Genomic DNA, 22,520 nt, shown 5'->3' on the forward strand with positions numbered 1-22,520 from the left:
TATCATAAAAATTATAAATATAATTATGAAAGAAATAATTGCAATTTTAAAAGTTAAATATAATTATATACTTATTAGTTAATTGAATATAAAATAGTTGTGAATAAATTTTTATTATTCTCATTCAAACTTAAATTTTACATTATCATGTGTTTGTTTTTAATTAGGTCAATTTACTTATTAATAATTATTAGATGTATAAAAGAGATTTCACATTAACATAATATTTTAAAATATTATTAATAGTAATATTGAAATTTATTTTCAAATTAGTTATACTTATTAATACCCAGAAGTACCTTCTTCCAAATTTTCACTCTAATCAATAATACTTAGAAAACAATCATATGGAAATGTGCTAATAACCCAAATATATATTAAGAAAAGAAAACCAAAAAACCATTTGATGTACACCATAATATTATATACAAATAAAATAACAATGACCCACTTAGACTGCATCTTAATTTATATAAACAAATGAAAAAACTGCTTATAAGTTTAAACCCACTAATATAATATAAAAAGATACGTTCCTGGCATTTGTATCATAATAATTATAAAATGTGAGAAAGTCGTTGAAGATTTTAATCCAAATATGTTATGATCATGATTTTTTTGGTCGATAAAAAAAATTCTTTATATTTTCATGAAGAGCAAGATTACAGAAAATGTCTAAATGATCCTTTTTTCCTCATTCTCACAATACTTGTTGGAAGAGGGTGTCAAAGGATGTCTAAGATGGAACCTTACAATTTTTATTTTCGCTTAACATCTTATCTATTTAGTACTTTTGAGAAAATAAAAAGAAACAAAGGCGAGGAGTAGTATTTCATGGAGGGGGTGAGGAGGGAGTACATGGGGCTGCAAAGTAGCCATCATGCTCATGCATGTGAAAATATATATGCTCCATGTTATAGATCAGATCCAAAAATATATGAGAAATAGAAATAAACCCAAGAATAACAAGATCTGAATATAGATAGAAATGATTATTTATTAATCAAACCCTTAAGGTAGGGTAACACCATACGTTCACTCCTTAAGGAAGGAGAACACTCCAGAAGCCATATGCTTGGTCATACAATATTCATTGACACCTCTCAATGTGGAGTCTCTGGCCTCTATATAGGCCTCATAAATACAATACCATGGGTCATTATCATGGTTCCCTAAATACCATCTATCTAATACCATGAGCCCATTACATTATTACTAACTACTTGTGGTACCTTACATGATACGGGTTAACCACCTTATTTATTACTATGGCCCATCTCATTATTACATTATTCCCTTGGGTACCTCCCTTTGTACCCCATATTATCCCCCCTAGGTATATTACATTCCACCCCCCTTAACATGTTTTGTCCCTGAAACATGAGAAGAACACAAATAATAAGATATACTCAAATGAGTAGTCCACTGGTACCATGCACGTGCATCTAGCTATCCAGGAGAAAGGTGAACTCTCGATCTTGCTGGTGCCTCGCTCACTTGAGATGGAAGTTGATTGTGGTAGCTCTTATGTGTTGATGTGTAGTAGGTGGATCTTCGCTCCTCACTATCTATCATGCGGGGGTTGTTGTCCTTCTGGCTAATTGGTTGCCATCTTGTTGGTTGTTTCTTGCGGGGTGATGTGGGTGATGATATGTGAAAGTTTTAACCCACGGTGTCTTTTTCTTTAATTCACCCTGCTCTGGTGTCTGTTGTGGTGTCTTATCTTCCAATATTTCTTCAACCACTGAGTCCTCATCTGATGTAGCAGTACCTGTAACCTTTTCTGTTTCAACCTCTATTTGTGTTCAATTGTTGATCATCAAAGGCTCATCATCTAATGTGTAAGTGTCATTAGAGCTTTTTGCTTCTGCCTCCATAGTCTTTGCTTGGGTCTTAATGTAAATATCCTCCAATGTAATTTTCTTCTTTTTATACCAAAGCTTCAGGAATTTCTTCTACACATTAGTATTGACAGTGCCCATAGATTCCATCTAAGGATATCCCAAAACAACATCCATGTTATCCATATTTGAAGTATAAAAATCACCATGCAACACATATTTATCCATAGAAAGCTTCAAATCCTTATAAACTTGAGCATCTTCATCATCAACCTGTGGGTTTTCAATGTGTTTTGCTGGAACTTGTAATTTTTTTGCTAAATTAACGTTGCCAAAATTATGATTGCAGCTAGGATGTATAGACACAATCAGCTTCTCCTTCTACATCAATCCATGAACCTGAAATAAGGAGACACCAGTAGAAAATAACCCCTGACATGTCTCATTCTCCTATTTTCTAGCCCGAGACCATTTGTCTAAAAGGATTATTTCAAATTCTGCATCTGAAAGTTTGGGCAACTACTTGTTGTCAAGTGAGAACCACCATTTGTCAACCTCCTCTTTCATATTAAGCCCCACTGAAATCTTTCAAAGTGTCCCATATGTGAACTTTTGTCTCTGTATGAATTCTTCAATAGTAGGACCATTATCTTTTCCTGTAAAACATAGCCTCTCCATGAAGAGGGTTTGCGAAAAACTCACTTACAATTATAAATGGCCACAATTCCGTCAATATTGCTCAGAATCCCTATTATGACATGTTTTTGGAAATGGAATGACCATTCTGCATCTTCCCATGTGATATAAATCCCGATCTAGGCACTGGAATTTTAGATCCATGCTGCAACTCTCCCACCGTCACCAAAAATTATGAAAAAAGAGCTGATTTTAAATCAGCAATATCTCCCTCATCCGGACTCCGATTCGACTGATTTTTTTTTTTTTAATTTGGGTATTTTTTCACAAAAAATCCAGATCTACAATTAGATTCTTCAGATTGTGCACCATAACGTATAGATCTGCGCTGCAAACTCACTGACTGCCCCAAAAAATGTCTACAACAGCACTGATTTTTAAATCAGCGAGATCTCCTTCATCCGGACTCTGATTCGGCCGATTTTTTTTTGAAATCGGGTATTTTTTCACAAAAAATCCAGATATGCAATTAGATTCTTCAGATTTTGCCCCAAAACATACAGATCTGATCTGCAAACTCGCCGACCCAAAAAATTCCTGCAAAAAATAAAAAAAATATTCTCCACTTTGCCCAAGAAAGTGCTCCAATACCACTTGTTATAGATCTGATCCAAAAATATATGAGAAATAGAAATAAACCCAAAAATAACAAGATCTGAATATAGATATAAATTATTCTTTATTAATCAATCCCTTAAGGTAGGGCAACACCATACATTCACTCCTTAAGAAAGGAGAACACTCCACAAGCCATATTCCTGTTCATACAATATTCCTTGACACTTCTCAATGTGGAGTCTCTAGCCTCTATATAGGCGTCATAAATACAATACCATGGGTCATTACCATGGTTCCCTCAATAACGTCTATCTAATACCATGGGCCCATTACATTATTACTAACTACTTGTGGTCCCTTACATGATACGAGTTAACCACCTTATTTATTACTATGGCCCATCCCATTATTACATTATTCCCTTGGGTACCTCCCTTTGTACCCTATATTATCCCCCCTAGGTATATTACATTCCACCCGAGCTTCGAGGTTATGAAGGTGGTCATTTGTTTTGCGATGGTTCCGATGAAGAGAATCCATCTATTTGAGTATCTTGTTTGGTTGTACTCAATGTCATTTATGTAAAAAACAATCTCGTTGCAGTCTTCATACTTATGGTCATGGAGGATGTCAAGATTGAGCTGGATGTCTCAAAGATGCATAGCTAAGGATTCCATGGTTGCAAGAGCATCAATTCTTCCTAGAGAATGAGATGGGGAAAGCTGCACCTCACCCTCTCATGTCATGCTAGTTGAAGTCTCTCAAGATGAGCTATTGTTAGGAATGGGGAGACAACATTCCCCAAATTTTGACCCCCACGACACAGCCTCCCATGTTAATGAGGCATTAATCTGGTAAGTGGGGTACTCATCAAACCAGAGTGAAGACCCCTTGAAGTAAACCTACAATGAAAAGAGAGGATGTTGCAACAACTCGTGCGAGGGCAAGATGAAACCTCACACTGCTGAGAAAACCTAGATATGCTACCACAAGGGGCTACACATCAAGTCGCAAGGAGAAGTTCAATCCAATTATTCGTAGGCCCACACACATCACCAACAACCTCCCCAGCAACCTGAAAAGGGACCCCGGCGACACTGGTGTCAGAGAGCGAGAGGATAAAATTGCTACCGAGCCGAAAATCAAAGACTCACAACCCTTTGACTAAGTGACATTAAAAGAAATAATGAAATGACAAACCAAGGTGGGGAAAGCTTCTGAGCGTGAGTTGAAGAGACCCAAAAGGTAAACCGAGCTCACCATCCCCAAATTTATCAAGATACACTAGTAAAGAACAAGTCCATGAGACAGAGTCACAACCACTCCACAGACCCCAAAACCAACATATGACCCCGAGGATACTCCTAAGAGTTTTCTTTAAGATAGTGATCATAATTCCTAATTAAAAACGAGTGAGATAGATTACCTTAAGCCAGCAGAGCTCAGGGTCGTGACTCAAAGGGAATCTCTAGCCTTTGATAATGCCAACACCTAATTTTCCTTACAGATGAGAGTCAGGATCCCAGGTTCTCCTTTGAAAGCCGCACCCCTCCCACACTAGAGTAGACATGACTTCCAAAGTGCCACACCTCCAAAGCCAAAACCCCGACGAGATACTATGGTTGCTGTCACCCACTCCTTTAGCATCCCACTTACCAACATACAACCCAAATTCCCAACTGAACCAAGAACTTCGCCAACCTGCTTATCATACCCACAACCTCATCTAGAATGATCACCTCAGAGGAGTACAAGGTAACGAACGCTTCGCATGTGCACCGTGTAGTGGAGGTGGAAAGCCCCAAGGCCACTTGTCATTGTTTGGTCACTCCCATGAGGGGATGTTATGATCACCATTTATGTAAAATTAAAAATCCATTACTCATTCAAAAACTAACAACCCAATAGCATCAAATATAATGCATAACAAAGGAACATCTTTATGATATGAAGTTTTAATGTTTGTTCATCAACATGCCTATGTCTAATCTCGAGACGTGACTAATCATTTCTTAAGTTTAAATATCACGAGTAAATATATATCATACTTAATTCACTATTAGAATTTCTAATAATATGAATAATTTAATGTCATATTTAATATCTACATTTAGTTTAAAATTCAATTATCAATGTTATTATCAATACTTATTTGTATTATTATTTTTACAAAATGATATATATAATAGAGTTAATCAAAATAAATATCAATAATACATCTGGAAAAATATTATTTTATATACTATAACTAAATTATATATCTATATATATATATATATATATATATATATATATATATATTAATTTGTAAAATATTTTTATATCCATCCATTTATATCTATTTTTAAAGTCACACTTAGGTTAGACACCAAATTGGTATATGAAACTCTTTTGTTTGTGGAACCATTCTTAAGTCTATAAATACATACATGCTCTATTCCTCCTAATTTTAAACATGTAGCTTCTTAAAAAAATACATACTATTAACCATTAGATCTACTCAAACCATATAATTAAAACAGGCCTGACCTACTATATCACATGTTATATATATTATTCAACATTAATTTATGCACAAATTTAATAGAGTACACTAAATAAAAGTGGCCGACCAATATTAAATATGAAAACCTTCGAGTTCACCTCTATATCTAATAATAATAAGGCGTGAGAAGAAACGCATTACACTTATTCCATTCTCCTGGATATAAATATACACTTTTGGAAGGAACGAGGAAAAGTGAATTTGCTCGGGTATTAGACTCTGTAACTTATAGTTCTAAGATTCAGGAGAGCAAAACAGAACTACTTGGCCATCATAGTTTAAAACCATGAAACGTTTCGCCTTTACGAAAGAGATTGGGAAGGGAGCTTATGGAACAGTCTGGAAGGCATTTGATCTAAAGACGAAGAAAGATGTGGCCATCAAAATAATAAAACATTACCATGTGGATATGACAGAGGTTAAATGCTTGCAGGAGTTGGTGCATCCAAACATTATTGCCATGTACAAATACATCCTAGAGAACAATACATTGTGTTTGGTAATTGAGTGGATAGAAAGCGACCTATCACACATCATCAAAAACAGAGGATGTAGTGCGCAATATTTCCTTCCAGCGTTTCAAAGCGCTTACACGCATGCACAAAGAAGGGTACTATCACCGAGATCTGAAGCCAGAGAATTTGTTAATGAGTGGAGATGTTATTAAAATTGCAGATTTTGGGTTGGCTATAAACATACCAGAGGAAGCTGGGAGGCCACTTGATTCTTATGTTGTGACGCGTCCATATCGAGCGCCGGAACTCCTGCTTGGATCCACAGATTATGACTTCGCAATTGATATTTGGGCGGTGGGTGCAATCATGGTGCGACTTTTCACTAACTACCCCTTCTTCAATGGCTGTAACGCGGTCACTCAGCTTTACAATATCTGCTCTGTGATTGGATCTCTTAATAACCACACTTGGCCTCAAGGATTAGAACTTGCTTCCTCCTTCAATTACAGATTCCCAAAAAAGTTTATGGGCCTAGATTCTACTAAACGTTTTTCCAATATCTTGGGAAGTGGGGAGGCCATTGACCTAATCCAGCATTTGTTGTGTTGGGATCCCAAGAAGAGACCCAAAGCCATAGAAACATTGTTGCACCCTTTCTTCTGTCCCAGTAACAACATTAATCGATCAATTTCTCCACCTCCGCTGCCCAAAAATATTTTTTTGTCCCGGTATCCCGCTTCCATCACGTATCATTCTACTGGACCCTGTCAATACAGTGCAATGCAAAAGTCTGGCAATAATATTGCAGGTGGCTTCTCAGATTTAAAAAGAAGCATTGATTCTGTAAGTTATAATTGCTTTTCTGTTTGTGAACACGATACTTCTGCGCGGCAATGTCATCTTGACAAACCATCTCCAGGAAAGGGCATGTGGGGAAAAGCAACCAATGACATATGATTATGACAAGCAAGAAGATGGGAACAACAGACCCTCTACATCAACGGTGACAATGGGCGATTTTATGTTTGTTTCTGAATATTCAGTTTGGAAACGTAATGGTTATCTGAGGTCATGTCAAATTCCTGTATCTCTTCCATTTGAAAATCTCCCATTATTCTACCCCTTTCCAGGAATGGGGCCGAAGCTATTAAATCCAATCGTACACCCACGAGTGCCAGATGATACGATAAATAATCGAAAGGGATATGGTGATTAGAGGGTATTCAGTGCAAATGGATCAGAGGGAAAACCTCATCGCATTTTAAATTTTCTTTGAATATCTTTCTATATAGTAGGATATTCGCAGTGATATTTTGCATATTATGTTGATTTTCATCTTTGTGTTCCAGCTGGTCGTTGATTGTTCGCAAAGCTGGTCTTTCAAATCTGCAATTCTGGTCCTTGAAATAGGAGAAGTTTTGGGATTTGGAATGATGTCATTCAGTCGAGGTGTTTGGACCTTGTACCAACTTGGTTGTTAGTTCATTCATAGAAGAGATATGTGCTGTTATAATGGGTTAATTATTTCCATTAGTAGCTTCAAAATCATTCTGGTTTTAAGGGTTTGGGTTTTAGAGAAAATCAGGTTTGGGTTTAGAGAAAATGTCTATTTATATTTGTATGTTTGCACCATTGTATATTTTTTTCTTTTTAAGAATTTGCTTGCATTTGATTTTTGTATCTAGTTAAAATCTACACTTTTTATCACTTCCTAGATGAAATGATACCTTGTGTTAATATGCTTATTTATTTTGTGAAAAATGAGTTTTTTTGTTAAACCACTTGCAAAGTTTACTTCACAATAAGGATCCTTGTAGTTTTTTTTCCTGTTCATTCTTTAAATATTTTAACATTCTTCTCATCCAAATTTCTTGATAAGCTACCTTCTTGTTGCAACATATTTTGCTTCAACTCGGGAAAGAGAAACAATTGGTTTTTTCTTAGAAGCCCACCAAATTACTCTCAATCCCAAATAAAAAACATAAAGTAATTTGTTTTTTCTATCATCTACACTCATGCCCAATCCCAATCACTCTCAATATATCAAACCAGCTTAAATTCAATTGTTCTAGTATTCGGAATGTGGTATTCCTTCCATTAACACAACACCAACTTAAATTCAGTTGTTCTAGTATGCAAAATGTAGTATTCTTTGGTTCCATTAACACACCTTAGAATTATTTTATGTGGTGCCTCAAACTACCAACTATGCTTATGTATAGTGTTGGATTTACATCATTTCTACAATCTTCTTTACTCAAATTTAAACCCATGGTTGTTCGTGTTGGCATAGGTTTCTTGTTTTTCATTTCAACCTCTTTAAGGTGTTTGATACATACTTTGCTTGAGGAATAAAAATTTCATCTTCCATTTGCTTCAAGTCTATGCCTAGAAAATCACATCAGCCCCAAATGTGTCATTTCAAATTTATTTTCATGACTTCTTTGGAATTTTTTATGATAAGATCAACACTCCCTATGAAAATTACATAGTTTACATATACAATTAGAATATTATGATTACTTACTTTGATGTACAGGGTAGGCTCACTATCAATTTTTCTAGAGTTATTGTTCAACCAATATGAGTATATTTTGTTATACCATATGTGTGATGTTTGCTTAACCCATAAAGAGATTTCTTTAGTGTATACACTTTGTGATAATTATCATTTGCACTTTTGCAATGAGTAGATTTGTTTGCCTCGAAACTTATATGGAATTGTGCATTCTCCCTTTCTAAAAATGATGCTATACCCATTTTCCATAAGTTGCTCAACACTTATTAGATTGTGTTTTAAAGCTTGAAAAAATACACATAAAATATACTTTTTTGCCACCTTTTTGGTTTGAATGTTGAAGTTTCCTTTACCCATGACTAACACTGTTGTGAGTCCCTAATGTGAATTTAGATTCTACACTTTCATCCAAGCTAGAAAACATTTCCATGTTCCATGTCATGTGATTATTACAACATTAGTCTAAAAAACATACATGATTTTGCTTCTCTTGTGTTGCATTACAAGCTAAGAATATATTGTCTTGGTTTTGGTTATATTTTGTAACATTTACATTTGGTTTCCTAAGATCATATTGTTTCCTTCTAAATTCGTTTGAATAATGCCCATACTTCTTGCAATAATGACATGGAACTTGAGATTTATCATACCTTTGACCTTGTGATTGATTTTGTTAAAATTTTGACTTGGGTTTTGAAAATCTACTTCTTCCACCTCTATATGGACTTCTTCCTCTACCTCTAGGATTTGATTTTCCTCTTAATGTACCTTCACCAACCTATGTTCTCGAAGATTATGTTGATATTCCAATGAAGATTATGTTGACATGATCAACCTATGTTCTCGATAAATGAGTGAGGCATGGAGGTCATCCAATAAAAATTGTGAGAGATCCTTTGTGTCCTCTACCACCATAACAATAGATTCAAACCTTATTGGCAAACTTCTTAAGATATTTTCAATCACTTTCCAGCTTTCAAGTGTTCATGCATAAGATCTTATTTGAGTTACTAGTCCAATAATTTGTGTAAAAGATGTGTATATTGTCTTATACTCCTTAATATATATTATTTGAAAACCCTTTCTCGACATTTGCAAAAGTTAGTACATCTAGATATAATTACCATGTACAATGCCACAATGTATTTGGTACTTGAGTGGATGGAAAGCAACCTTTCAAACATTATCAGAAACAAAGGAGGATCATTCTCAAAGGAGGAAGTGCCCAACATTTCCTTCCATATTTCAAAGTGCTAACACACATGCTCAAAGAAGGTATTGTCACCCAGATTTGAAGACAGAATTTGTTAATGAGTGCAGATGGTATTAAAATTATTGGATGGAAAGCAACCATTCAAACATTATCAGAAACAAAGGAGGATCATTCTCAAAGGAGGAGGTACTCGCTGCAAGTGAATCAAACATTATCAGAAACAAAGGAGGAGGTACTCGCTGCAAGTGAATCAAACATGCATCAGAATTTGAATTTCACAGCGTTTTAAATTTTATTTGAATATCTTTTTCCATATAGTAAATTCTTTGACATTTGTCGGCTATATTTATATGACATTATTTTTAAATATCTTTATACGATAGATTCTCTTTATTTTAGTGCAATTTTTTTTATGATTTATATTAATAAAAAAGATAGTACATTTACATAGCATTCCAGTTTTTTAATAAAAAAATCTTATTGTTTCTTGTATTGACATCTTGTCTTGGTGTTGTGGACATAACTCCCTTGTAATTTTTTTAACAAAATTATAGGGACACTTCATTTCTCAATTTTGGGAATTCTCTTTATTTATGGGTGTTTTGGGTGATTCATGATTTATTTGGTGTGTATTTGTTTACTTTGGGAATTGTTCACATGTTAGCCATGTCTTGGTTATTATGATTATTATCTTATTGGCATGATGGTTACCTTTTGCAACACTCTCTTAATTATCGCAAGAGGATGATGTGGCACCATGGTTGCCATATAATCACACATTGGGTTTTTACTCCTCCTTTGGCCTACCTACATTAAATAAGTTGATAATTAGTAATAATTGTATATTATTACATTAATACACATTGTAATATAAAATGTCAATTTATACTCAACATATATTGTAATTGTGTAATTTATGGTAACTATATATGAATAAGTATAAATATATTTTTTGTAATCATTTGTAAAAATTACAAATTATATGTATTATTATAGTGTATATATACATTTTGTAGCATTACCCATGACATCTTTTATAATCACAATCCGTATTAATACATGTTGTAGATGCAAAATTCTATTAATTGAATAGGGACAAAATTTTTATTGCAAATAATATATAAATTTAATTTATATATTGTAAATATACCAAAACTATACCAAAATTGTATTTAAATATAAAGTTGTATGTTGTAGCATAAGTTTTAACCCCGTACATAAATTATCTACATACAAATTAAAAAAAAAAAAAAACAATGACGAGAGCATAAAACATAAAACAAAAAATACACAAATACTTTCTCCTCAATCCCAAAATTGGGACTACTAGATTGATTTTTCATTATATTCATTTGAATGTTACAATATTAGAACATAACTATAGTTCATTTGACCGGATCTACAAAATGCAATGGAGAGAACCATCATGCCCAAAACCATGTGTGAAATCCATGCACAAAACCATAGGTAGGTTCACCCACATAATATAGGGTCTAAAAGAAAATTCTCGCAGCACACCCTTGGTCCGTGTGTAGGGGGGCTACCGCCCCCTTACAAACACTACGACAAGGAAGGATGTCGCTACTCTTGTGATCCCCCTGCTGCGCTCGGCGTAACGTACAGGGGGGCCCCCCTGTGACCCCACCGTGCGTGGGGTAGTCATAGAAATAATATAATACACACCTAACATTCTCCCACTTATTGTTTTTTTTCCACAAGGGGCCATAGGAGAGCTTAGTCATTGGTCCATCCCTGCAACGCCCATTATTTCTCTACTTCAAGAGAATTTCTCAGTGCTCACATAATTTATCAATGCATCTGCAGTATTCTTCAAAGTGTGCACCTTTAGAAGCAACACATATTTTCCCTCAACCATATCTGTGACAAAGTAATACTAAACATCAATTTTCTTTGTCTTTGAATGATAAGTAACCCCATACTTGAACACAATCTATGCAATCATACTACTCCATTTTTTGCATGAGTGGTTGCCATGTATTCTCCCTCTGTAGTTGAAAGTGCCACTAGAGACTCCAGCCTCTTACTCATCCAACTAACTGCACCTCCAAATAGGTTAAACACATACCCACTTGTAGATCTTCTCTTATCTAAATCTCCAGCTTAGTTTGCATCAACAAAGCCACTAATGTCCAAAACTCTATCCAATCCTGGTCTTCCTTAATAGCACAAACCATAATCACTAGTGCCATGCAAAACCCTAAAAACTCGCTTCACTGTTGTCCAATGCTCCTTTGTTGGTTTTGACACAAACCTGCTGAATACTCCCATTGCATGTGTAATGTCTGGTTTAGTACAGACCATTACATATATCAGGCTACCGACTACACTTGTATATGGAACACGGGACATGTCATCTCCCTCTTCTTGTGCCTTGGGACACTGTTTAGTAGATAACTTTACACCTACAGGAATAAGAACCTTCACCGATTTACTATCCTACATATTAAACCTCTACAGTATTGTCTCGACATACTTCCTCTCGTTTAACAAGAACTTCCTCTTTGTTTGATCTCGTTTAATTTCCATGCTCAAAATATAGTTTGTAGCACCAATATCTTTCATGTTGAATTTGGAGGAAAATTGGGTCTTCAAATCTTCGATAATTTCTTTTTCATTTCTAATGAGCAACATATTATCCATATACAAGACCAAATAAATAACAAGGTCACTAATAAATTTGAAATACACACAATGACCTCCTTTGCTTATGGTGAAGCCAAGTCCCCATATATATGTATCAAATTTATAATATCACATCCTTGGTGATTGTTTTAACCCATACATAGACTTGTTTAACCCTCATACTAGTTCTTTCTTTCCCTTCACTGCAAAACCTTCGGATTTCTTCATGTAGATCTCTTCTTCCACATCCCATGAAGAAATGTTGTCTTTAAATCCATCTTTTCTACCTCAGAAATAAAAAGCAACAACAAGAGATAAAAGTAATCTAATAGAAGCTACCTTGGCAACACGAGAAAAAATATCACCAAAATCAATTCTGAGCACTTGGAAATAACCTTTTGCTACCAACCGAGATCTGTATTTCTCCACCTTCCCTTCTGCATTCATATTCTTCTTAAGAAACACCCATTTTATGCCATTGGATTTCCTTTAAGCCAACAACTCTACCACATCCCAAGCCTCATTTTTGTACAAAGATTCCATTTCATCAACCATGGTCTCTTTCTAGAGTTTTCCATCCTTTGAATCTGCTACATCCCTCACATTTCTTGTAGAAAATCTGTGTGTAGGTTAACCCGATAATGCAATATAAATCAAAACATAATACTCTAACCTACTTCCACTATCAATTTGTGGAAGCTTAAAGATTGAGTAAGATCAAAATGAACACATATAATCAAAAGAAGAAGAATCAATCACACAATACACATGAAAATACTTTGGGGAAAGCCCCAGCTAAAACCCCCACTATCTGTATTATCATACAAGGTGGAAATACATAGGAATTATACAAAGCCTTAGCTGTCACAGCTAGCCAAATCTCAGTACAATCCTCACAGATTCTCACAGGCAATCCTGGCTTCTCCTCTGCCCCCCAAGCTCCTATTTCCTTGCCCCCCAAGCTCCTATTTCCTTGCGCTGTTCCTAGTGGATGATTCTCACCTCACCAAGTGGAACACTGCTCTCACACGATGTCAGAACTGCGCAATCCTCAAGTAAATTTTCCTTCTGCATGCATGAGTTTTCTTTATAGGAAAACACATGCAATTGATAATACGTTGTCCATGACATTTAGTTCAATTGGGTCTTTCTCAGAATAGACATGCATGAGTTACTAATGAGGGAATATTCAGTTATCTGGAGTACACTGGTTGAGTGCATGCATGCATCAATTGACTGATAAATCACAATTAGTTCCTCAAACAGTTTGGAACTAGTTTAACTGGACTTAACTCAGTAAATTGAGTTAATTAAATACAACTCAAATATAACTCAATCTGATCTCCTTAATTTAAGGGATAACTCTTGCATGACTTCATAAAGACTTCTAACTTGAATTTCTCCAACTAATTAATCTATAATGAATTAATTAATTATTTCCAAATAGCTAGTGAGACTAAATTCGATTTTAATTTACAATTTTAATTCAAGGACAAATTAAAATTGGAATATTCTTGTTACCACATTTCAACACTCCCTCTCAACAAGAAAGGGATTATCTGCCACCCTGATCCTGTCTCTATGCAACTTGAATTTACACTTTGACAACACCTTTGTCAAAATGTCAGCATCTTGCTCCTCTGTCGAAATATACTACAACAACAGGATCCTCCTCACTACACAGTCTCTAAGATGATGATATCAAATGTCAATGTGCTTGGACCTATCATGAAGTACTGGATTCTCATAGAGTTTGATACAACTCTGATTATCATAATAGATCACAGTTGGATCCATCCTCTATTCAAACAAACCAACTAGGATTTTCCGCATCTAGATGGCCTCACATGATACCTGTCTTGCAGCCATGTATTCAGCCTCTTCCGAGTTGAGTGCAACCAACCTATGTTTCCTGCTATACCAAGAAACTGTCATTGACCCAAAGTTGAAAATCCCTCCTCATGTGCTCTTCTGATCTGATGGACTCCTTGCCAATCTGCATCAGTGAAGCCCTGTAGCTTCACTCCCTTTGTCTATATGTACCATAATCCATACTAAGATGTGCCTCTGAGGTACTTCAATACATGATTTGTAGCCTTCCAAAACATCTTGGTAGGCTGAACCATTGCTTGACTTAGTTGGTTCACCGCATAGCACAAATCTTGTCATGTGTTCACTAAGTACATCAGTGAACCCACAAGCTACCTATACACAGTAGCCTCCATTACTTCTCCTGAAGTAGCATCATCCTTCCTCTAGTTACCAGCTAGAGGATTCTGCATGGGCTTGCACTTCTCCATGTGGAATCTCCTAAGTATCTTGTTGGCATACTTTCCCTGAGACACAAACAACTCCCCATCTTGATTCTTGGAAGCTTATCCTTGAGCGCTAATTTCCTCTGGTCGCTACTATTCTAATAGAGGTCCTTCAATGTCTTCCACATTGAAAATGGAGTATCCTTCCCATGGAGACTCGAGACAATATTGTCTCGAACTCCCTCAAGGATGATCCATCTCGCCTTCGCCACACACTTCTTCCACTTAGCCAACGCTTGTGCATTAGTTGAAGTTGGCTTTTGGATTTCTTGATGAATGGATTCCTTCAAGCCATTGTCTTCTAATACAGCCTCCATGTGATCTTTCCATGCTATGTAATTCGAGCTACCTTCCAAGGCATACTCGAGTCTCAAGCCATAGAACTCCATTTGCCAACCTTGAACTATGATAAGAATTTGATTTTACACCTGCAACCCTGAACTTCAAACTTTGAATTCTCTTCTTAGTATACTTTTCACAAGTCCGATACACTGGGCTCCAATACCATGTAGAAAATCTGTGTGTAGGTTAACTCGATAATGCAATATAAATCAAAACAGAATACTATGACCTACTTCTACTATTAATTTGTGGATGCTTAAAGATTAAGCAAGATTGAGCTGAACACATATAATCAGAAGAAGAAGAATCAATCGCACAATACACATGAAAATACTTTGGGGAAAGCCTCAGCTAAAAATCCCACTATCTGTATTATCATACAAGGTGGAAATACATAGGAATTATACAAAGCATTAGCTCTCATAGCTAGCCAGCTCTCAGTACAATCCTCACATATGCTCACAGCAATCTTCGCTTCTCACAAACCTTCTCCTCTACCCTCCAAGCTCCTATTTCCTTGCGTTGTTCCTAGTGGATGATTCTCACCTCACCAAGTGGAACACTGCTCTCACACGCTGTCAGAACTGTGCAATCCTCAAGTAAATTTTCCTTCTGCTTGCATGAGTTTCCTTTATATGAAAACACATGCAACTGATAGTACATTGTCCTTGACATTTAGTTCAACTGGGTCTTTCTCAGAATAGACATGCATGAGTTATTGATGAGGGAATCTTCAGTTATCTGGAGTACACTGGTTGAGTGCATGCATGCATCAACTGACTGATAACTCACAATTAGTTCCTCAAACAATTTGGAATTAACTTAACTGGAGTTAACTAATTACAACTCAAATATAATTCAATCTTATCTCATTAATTTAAGGGATAACTCTTGCATGACTTCATAAAGACTTCTAACTTGAATTTCTCCAACTAATTAATCTATAATGAATTAATTAATTATTTCCAAGTAGCTCGTGAGACTAAATTCTATTTTAATTCACAATTTTAATTCAAGGACAAATTAAAATTGGAATATTCTTGTTGCGACATTTCAACAGTTCTCAGATCGTCATTAGTAATAGATAAAGTAAAATTTGAATAGAAATAATATGGACTATACTTTTTCGGTTGCTTTCTTTCTCGAACTCATCTTCTCATAGTTGGAGTTTGTGGCTCTTCATATTTTGATTCCTCTTCTACTGTAGAGTTTGATTCTTCCACCTTTAGCTTTAAACTCTATCTTTTTAGGTTCATTTAGTAGGAATTCATGTTTAATAACATCTTTCACTTCTCTAAACAACACATCTCTGATGTACACAACCTTCCTTGTTCCTGGGTTCCAAATCTTATAACCTTTTCAACCATCCTTATACACAATAAAGATACACCTTTCAGATTTACTATCCAACTTTTTTCTTTTCTCTTTTGGAACATGTACATATGCATCACATCCAAATACTCTCAAATGTGAAAGAGAAGGTTTCTTACCAATCTATACCGCTTGTGGATTCTTATCCTTCAATGCTGATGACGATGATCTGTTGACTAGGTAACACGTAGTCTCCACTGCCTCTACCGAGAATTCCTGTCCTAACTCGACACCACTAAGCATGCTTCTTGCCTTTTCCATCAATGTCCTATTCATTCTTTTTGCAACTCCATTTTGTTGAGGTGTGTATGGAGTAGTCTTATGTCATTCTATACCACACTTCTTACAGAACTCTTCAAATTCTTTCTTACAAAACTCTCTACCATTATATGTGCCCCAAACCTTTCTTTTCTTCTTTGTCTAGTTTTCCATGAGAGCCCTAAATCTTTTAAACCTGTCAAAGAATTCATATTTCTTCCTTAGTAAATATATCTGTGTATTCCTTAAGAAGTCATCTATAAATGATACATAATACACAGACTTACCCAATCATGGAATTGACACAAATCCAAACACATCACTGTGCACAAGCTCTAATATGTATTTCACCCTCTTAGCACCAAAGGGGAAACTCACTCGATTATGCTTTCCATATACACAATTTTTAGAGAAATCAAAATCCAAAGAGAAATTAGACATAACTTCTACCATATCATTACCATGAAGTATTTGAAGGCCCTTCTCTACAATATGTCTAAGCCTTTGATGCCATAGCATGGTCTTTTCTCTAGAGACAACTAGATTTTCTGCTCCACTTTCAGGAACCACAAAATTGTTGCACCCATGAATAACAGTGCTACCCTGAAACTTCTACAGAGTTCCAATCCGAACTCCTCACATCAATAGAGTTCTCCCTGAACCATCTTACAGGTATCTTTCTCGAACACTATTTTTACACCTGCATCATCCAACTTACTTACAAGAATAAGATTTCTAGCCAATACAGGAATATGCAGAACACCGAGAAGTGTTCTAATCCTTCCACCTTGCAACTTTAACTTGAATTTTCCACGACCAACGATTCTAGCATTCCTTTCATCCACTAAGAAGATATCACCACCATCATATTTCTCATACTCGCATAACCGCTCCCTATGGGGAGTGAAGTGAAAGGATGTACCTAAATAAATCAACCATGCCTCGTGATCTACATGTGTACTTGAAGAAAAAGCCAATTACTCATCCCCACCTTCATCTAAAGTGGTTTTCGCCTCTCGAGAAGGAACATCATCGGATTACTTTCCTTTCTCAAGAGATTTTGATTTATAGTCCCTTTTGAAGTGCTATTCCTTTCCGCATTTCCAGCACACCTTTATAGGTTTTCCTAAAGATTTAGATCTCCCTCTAGATTTAGATCTCCCACTTGAGGACTTATTTTTGTTTCTGTTCTCGGACCATCCTCGTACAAACAAGGCATCACCATTCTGGCCTATTACACAGCAATTTGTCACCGTCCCTGCTACCCCTCTCCCGTATCTTGGAGGACTCATTCTGGCACCTATGAGAAGTGACATGGCCTACAAACACTTGCATTACATTCCTCTGAACATGAGCTTTGTTTGCCCTGAAGACATATCCTGCTGAAAAACCCTAAAATTAGCCCTCTTTCCATTGGCGCGGTTCCATAGTGCAGTCCTCGGGCCAATTGGGGAAATCCTCCAAAGAGGGTGCGCCAGCTGGCGCTCTGTCACAGAGTCGTACCCGCGCCAACCATACTCAGAGGTGTTTTTTAACCAACAAATGATGGAAGTTTCGTCCTAACAAAATTCCTGGACTGCTATCTATCTTGAGTTGGGTGGTGCGGCTACAGATTTCCATAGAGAGGAAGTGGTTTGCAACCTCTCATGGAAGCTTCCTTGATGATATGGCCAATCCCATGATTATTGTGGATGATCCCAACTCCCTTTCCTCCATCTATAAAAGCTTGCCCATTTCCTTTGCAAGCTAGTTTTCTGGAGTTGGATCGTTAGAGAGTTGGATAGTTTTTAGTTTCTAGAGATTCAGAATTCCAAATTCCCAAGAGCTTCATGCTGCAAGAGCCTTCTTGATTCCCTTAAGGCCAAATCCAAGCAAGGAGATTATTGTCCAAGATCCAAAGGGAGAGGCTTGTCCTTATTCCCGACAGGCTTTGTGAGACATGTGTTGCTGACCCGCCAAAGGAGAATCCAGCATCAGAACTTTGGTTGTATTCTTCTTTGATTGATTATTAATGAACGACTATTGGTTGTGGTTCCACTCTTGTTATTATTTGTGATGATGATGAGTTATGTCCTTTCTGACTGGCATATAGTTGCATACACTGGATTTTATGCTTGTGTTTGTGTCATTCTTTGCATGTGCAGGTGTCTATTCATGGAGATCGTGAGGATTGTGATCTGTCGGAGCAAAGGAATGGGAGCACCACCTCTTCTACAAACAATAGCGTTGGAATCCAGGTAGGCCTTCATCGTTGGTCTGTTTATTTGCAATTAGGAACTTGCGCCATAGCGTTTGATGATTGTTGCTAGACCCAGTCTGGGCTAGTAGGGATTGCCTTTGTCCGCAGAGGGCATTGACCTCCTCAAAAATTTGGCGACTCCGTTGGGGAGCTTGTCTTGCTTTTTGGTTGTTTCTTGGTTTTTACCTGCTTGGTTAGCCTTCTGGGTTGGGTTCTTTTGTTGTTTCTCGCCTCTTGGTTTACCTGGCTATTGTTGGCCTAGCTTTGGATTGCTCATCTTTTTTATTTTTTCATAGCGAACTTTACTGGCGCGCTTATATAGCGTAACATTCGCGCCAATTGGCGCTAGTTGCTGATATACAACCCGCGCCAATCCTTAAAAGGTGCTATTTGCAGCCTCACAGTCGCGCCAGGCCTGGGAACTTTTGAAGTTTGCTTGTTTTTGAGCCTCCTGAGCTTGGTTTTTGTTTTGGGTACCTTTTTTCAACTGCTTGAGTGTGTTGGATTCTTGTTTGACTGGCTTTAACCTTTACCCTTTTGGTGTTTTCCATTTTCTATCGATTTCATGTTTCTAGCCCTAGGGCATCTAGTGGCTTTGTGTGTCGAGCCTTCCTTAGGAGTTTTGGTCTTCTATTGGTCTAGTCGACTTTCTGATCCCTCCCTTGCACTCATTTAATGGTTGTTAATCGTTTCATTGCATTGTTTGAGTGACCTACCTCTTTTTCACTTGAACTCTCCTTTATTTCGTTTTGGGCCTAGATTACACAGCTTATTTGTGTCTTTGGGAATTTTCTCATTTTTGAAGGACTGCTTTGGCATTTAGGGATCTGATTGTGTTTGCATTGAGTGAAATTTGTTTTTTTACTCTTTTATTATCATTTCTCAAAGTTTGTTAGTGCATCTTGCCATCAATGTTTAAAGAAAAAACAATCTCTTTTGCTTTTTAGTAAGTTAATGTGAATTAGAGCTTTTCGTTGTTATTAGTGATTAGTGACTTTGAAGAAAAGTTTGTTAATTTCCATTAGCTGCATTAGAGATATTGTTGATTGTTTTGTGATAATTTCGTTTGCGTGAAAACTCTCAACTCTCTCGTAGCTAGCATTCATCGAATGAAATGATATATTGTGGCATATAGTTTGCATTTAGGAAATTTTGAGACATTACATACGGTAAGGCCTGAAAACTGAAACATAATCCAAGATCAACTTTAAAATGAACTGAATGAATCTAACAACGCATTGGAATATAACGCACACATTTAGAGGTCTAGGCTAGAGACGTGCTCCGGCGTCATTAAACCTGGTCACTTTTGTTTCCACTCAAGGTTGGGTGATTCCTCCTTTTGTGACTCAATAATGGTCTAGTACGGATTTGTGCTCCCATGTACCGTCAAGTATATGGGGAGACCCCACTAGGTTATCATCCTTTCTCCATAGGAAGCTGTGTCTACCGCCTTACGACTCGTAACGCACCAAACACAACATTCGGGAAGATTGACTGTCGTACGGAAAGTCCTTGGTTTTCCTACGATTGCCAAGGTGTATATGCAGTTTTACGGATTTTCTGGTAAACCTTTTGCCTAGTTCTCCAGAGTAGTCACTTTCATTCCTTTTTGGACTCCTTAAAATAAAAGGTCCATCTGAGCACTTGTCACTTCAGGCTCATTAAATATTCGAAGGTGACTAGAGTCATCTTTTGGTCCTTTTCTCGACTCTTTAAAGATGAAAAGGTCAAGTTATGTCCTTGTGTCTTAAAATTTATTCAACTACGTTCACATCTACCCTGTTAGATCTTGTTTGCGTTAGCTTGAGTATGGTTCTTTCTCATTTTCAATGAAAACCTTCCCCGAGTCTACCAGCCAAGGTTTTCCCCCAGACGGAAACCCTAGTCCATTTCCTTCTTTTGGAAATGCTGGTGCTCCATATATGGCAACTTTGTCCTTGCCTGGGTTAACCATCGGGTTGCCTGTTTGGTTGTTCTCAACCTCTATGGTCTCTAATGTCTCAACTACTGGTCAATCAGTTCCTCCACCCGAACAACATCATGGTGATTCCAAGGTGGACCTCTCCCCATCTTCGCCTGTTTCTATGTCCTCATCTTCTACTTCACCTGGTGAAAGTCTGGATTCAAGTAACCATGTGGCTAAGAAGAAGAAGAAGAAGACGAAGAAGAATAAGTCTCATAAGCGAGAGGCTAAAAGTGCAGCTACTGCTCCAAGTCCATCCAAGGATGAACCACCTTCTGCTCCTCTGTGGAAGGTTAAGTTCCCTTGTAAATTGTGAAAGGGCGACCATCTTCTTCGTGATTATCTTGGCATTCCAAGGATCCTAGAAGTATGGTCTCATGACTCGGCTCGTCCCTCGTCATCCTCTGAAGCTCAAGGCGATGCTATTCTATCAACTCACAACAGTAAGAAGATAGGGAAGATTCGATTCCCCTGTAGGTTATGTGAAGGCAACCATCCCCTTCACCTTTATCTGCTCATGGATAAAGCTTCCGCCGTTTTGGAAAGTATTATAGCTTCTTCACCCCAACTTCCTGTTGGTTATCAGAGGCTCTCTTTTGACCCCCTCCTTGTGGACAAAGAGATTGACTTAGATTCTTCTCTTGTCTGTCGTTTGCCTTCTGAACCTGGCTCTGCCAAGCCTGCTCTAGACCAACCATTGGTCAGAGAGACTGTTGACTTGGGTTCACCACCTATTGATTACTCTGTTCCGAAGGAGCATCAGGATTGTACTGCTCATGTTCTACTCGTCTTGTCAGATTCTCCAGAGTTCGAGAACGACCCTCCTATCGTCGCTGATCAAGAGGGTCATTCTTCGGCTCCTGTAGAGCAGGGGGGCAATCATACGATTCCCCCACCAAGTAGTTTAGTCGTTTCCTTCGATTGGAGTCATTTGACTACATTCCGCCTTCCATCCCATGTGCCTTTCCAAATTACAGTACATGCCTATGATAAGGCAGTACCTGGCACTATCTTGGATGAGGGTGCATCTGTCAGTCTTATGCCCTCCACTACTTGGCAAGCTTTGGGTTCCCCACACCTTGTGCCGATCATGCAGAATCTGTTGGCATTTGACGAAGGAACCAGTCAACCTTTAGGGATCCTCCCGAATTTTCTTGTTACGTTGGGAGGCAAAACCATCTATATAGACGTACTGGTTACTCAAGGTGCTTTAGATTTCAGTCTTCTCCTTGGCCATGACTATGTTTATGCCATGGGGGCCCTTGTCTCTTCACTTTTCCGTGTGGTTTGCTTTCCACACAACGGAAGAATTGTGACTATAGATCAATTATCGTTCTTTAGTCCCCCGGCGCCTCCTACGCAGCTCGCATCCCCTCCTGGTTTCTCTCCACCGGTTGTATCTGCCCCACCGTAGGTCAACTACGTGGCTACTTATCCCATGCCTGTATCCAGTGATGATGTCGTCGTGCATAGTGTCTTGGGGGCATTGGGTCCTGACTTCCAAGACGTTTTCCTTCCACCGGGAGTGACACTCTTGGAAGCAACGATTTCCTGTTCATT

The 22,520-nt window shown here is 37.3% G+C and overlaps 1 protein-coding gene across 1 annotated transcript; it reads left to right on the forward strand.

The window, feature by feature from the left end:
• Nucleotides 1-5,926: 5,926 nt before the first annotated feature.
• Nucleotides 5,927-7,052, forward strand: LOC149138790 (cyclin-dependent kinase F-4-like). Its single transcript, XM_089450494.1, has 2 exons — nucleotides 5,927-6,058; nucleotides 6,156-7,052. The coding sequence occupies exons 1-2, from the start codon at nucleotides 5,927-5,929 to the stop codon at nucleotides 7,050-7,052; spliced, it is 1,029 nt and encodes a 342-aa protein (XP_089306620.1).
• Nucleotides 7,053-22,520: the final 15,468 nt, after the last annotated feature.

This window comes from Pinus tabuliformis, chromosome X, assembly GCF_031772625.1.
Source record: "Pinus tabuliformis cultivar Carrire ecotype Pingquan chromosome X, CPIR1, whole genome shotgun sequence".
Taxonomy (NCBI): Eukaryota; Viridiplantae; Streptophyta; class Pinopsida; order Pinales; family Pinaceae; genus Pinus; species Pinus tabuliformis.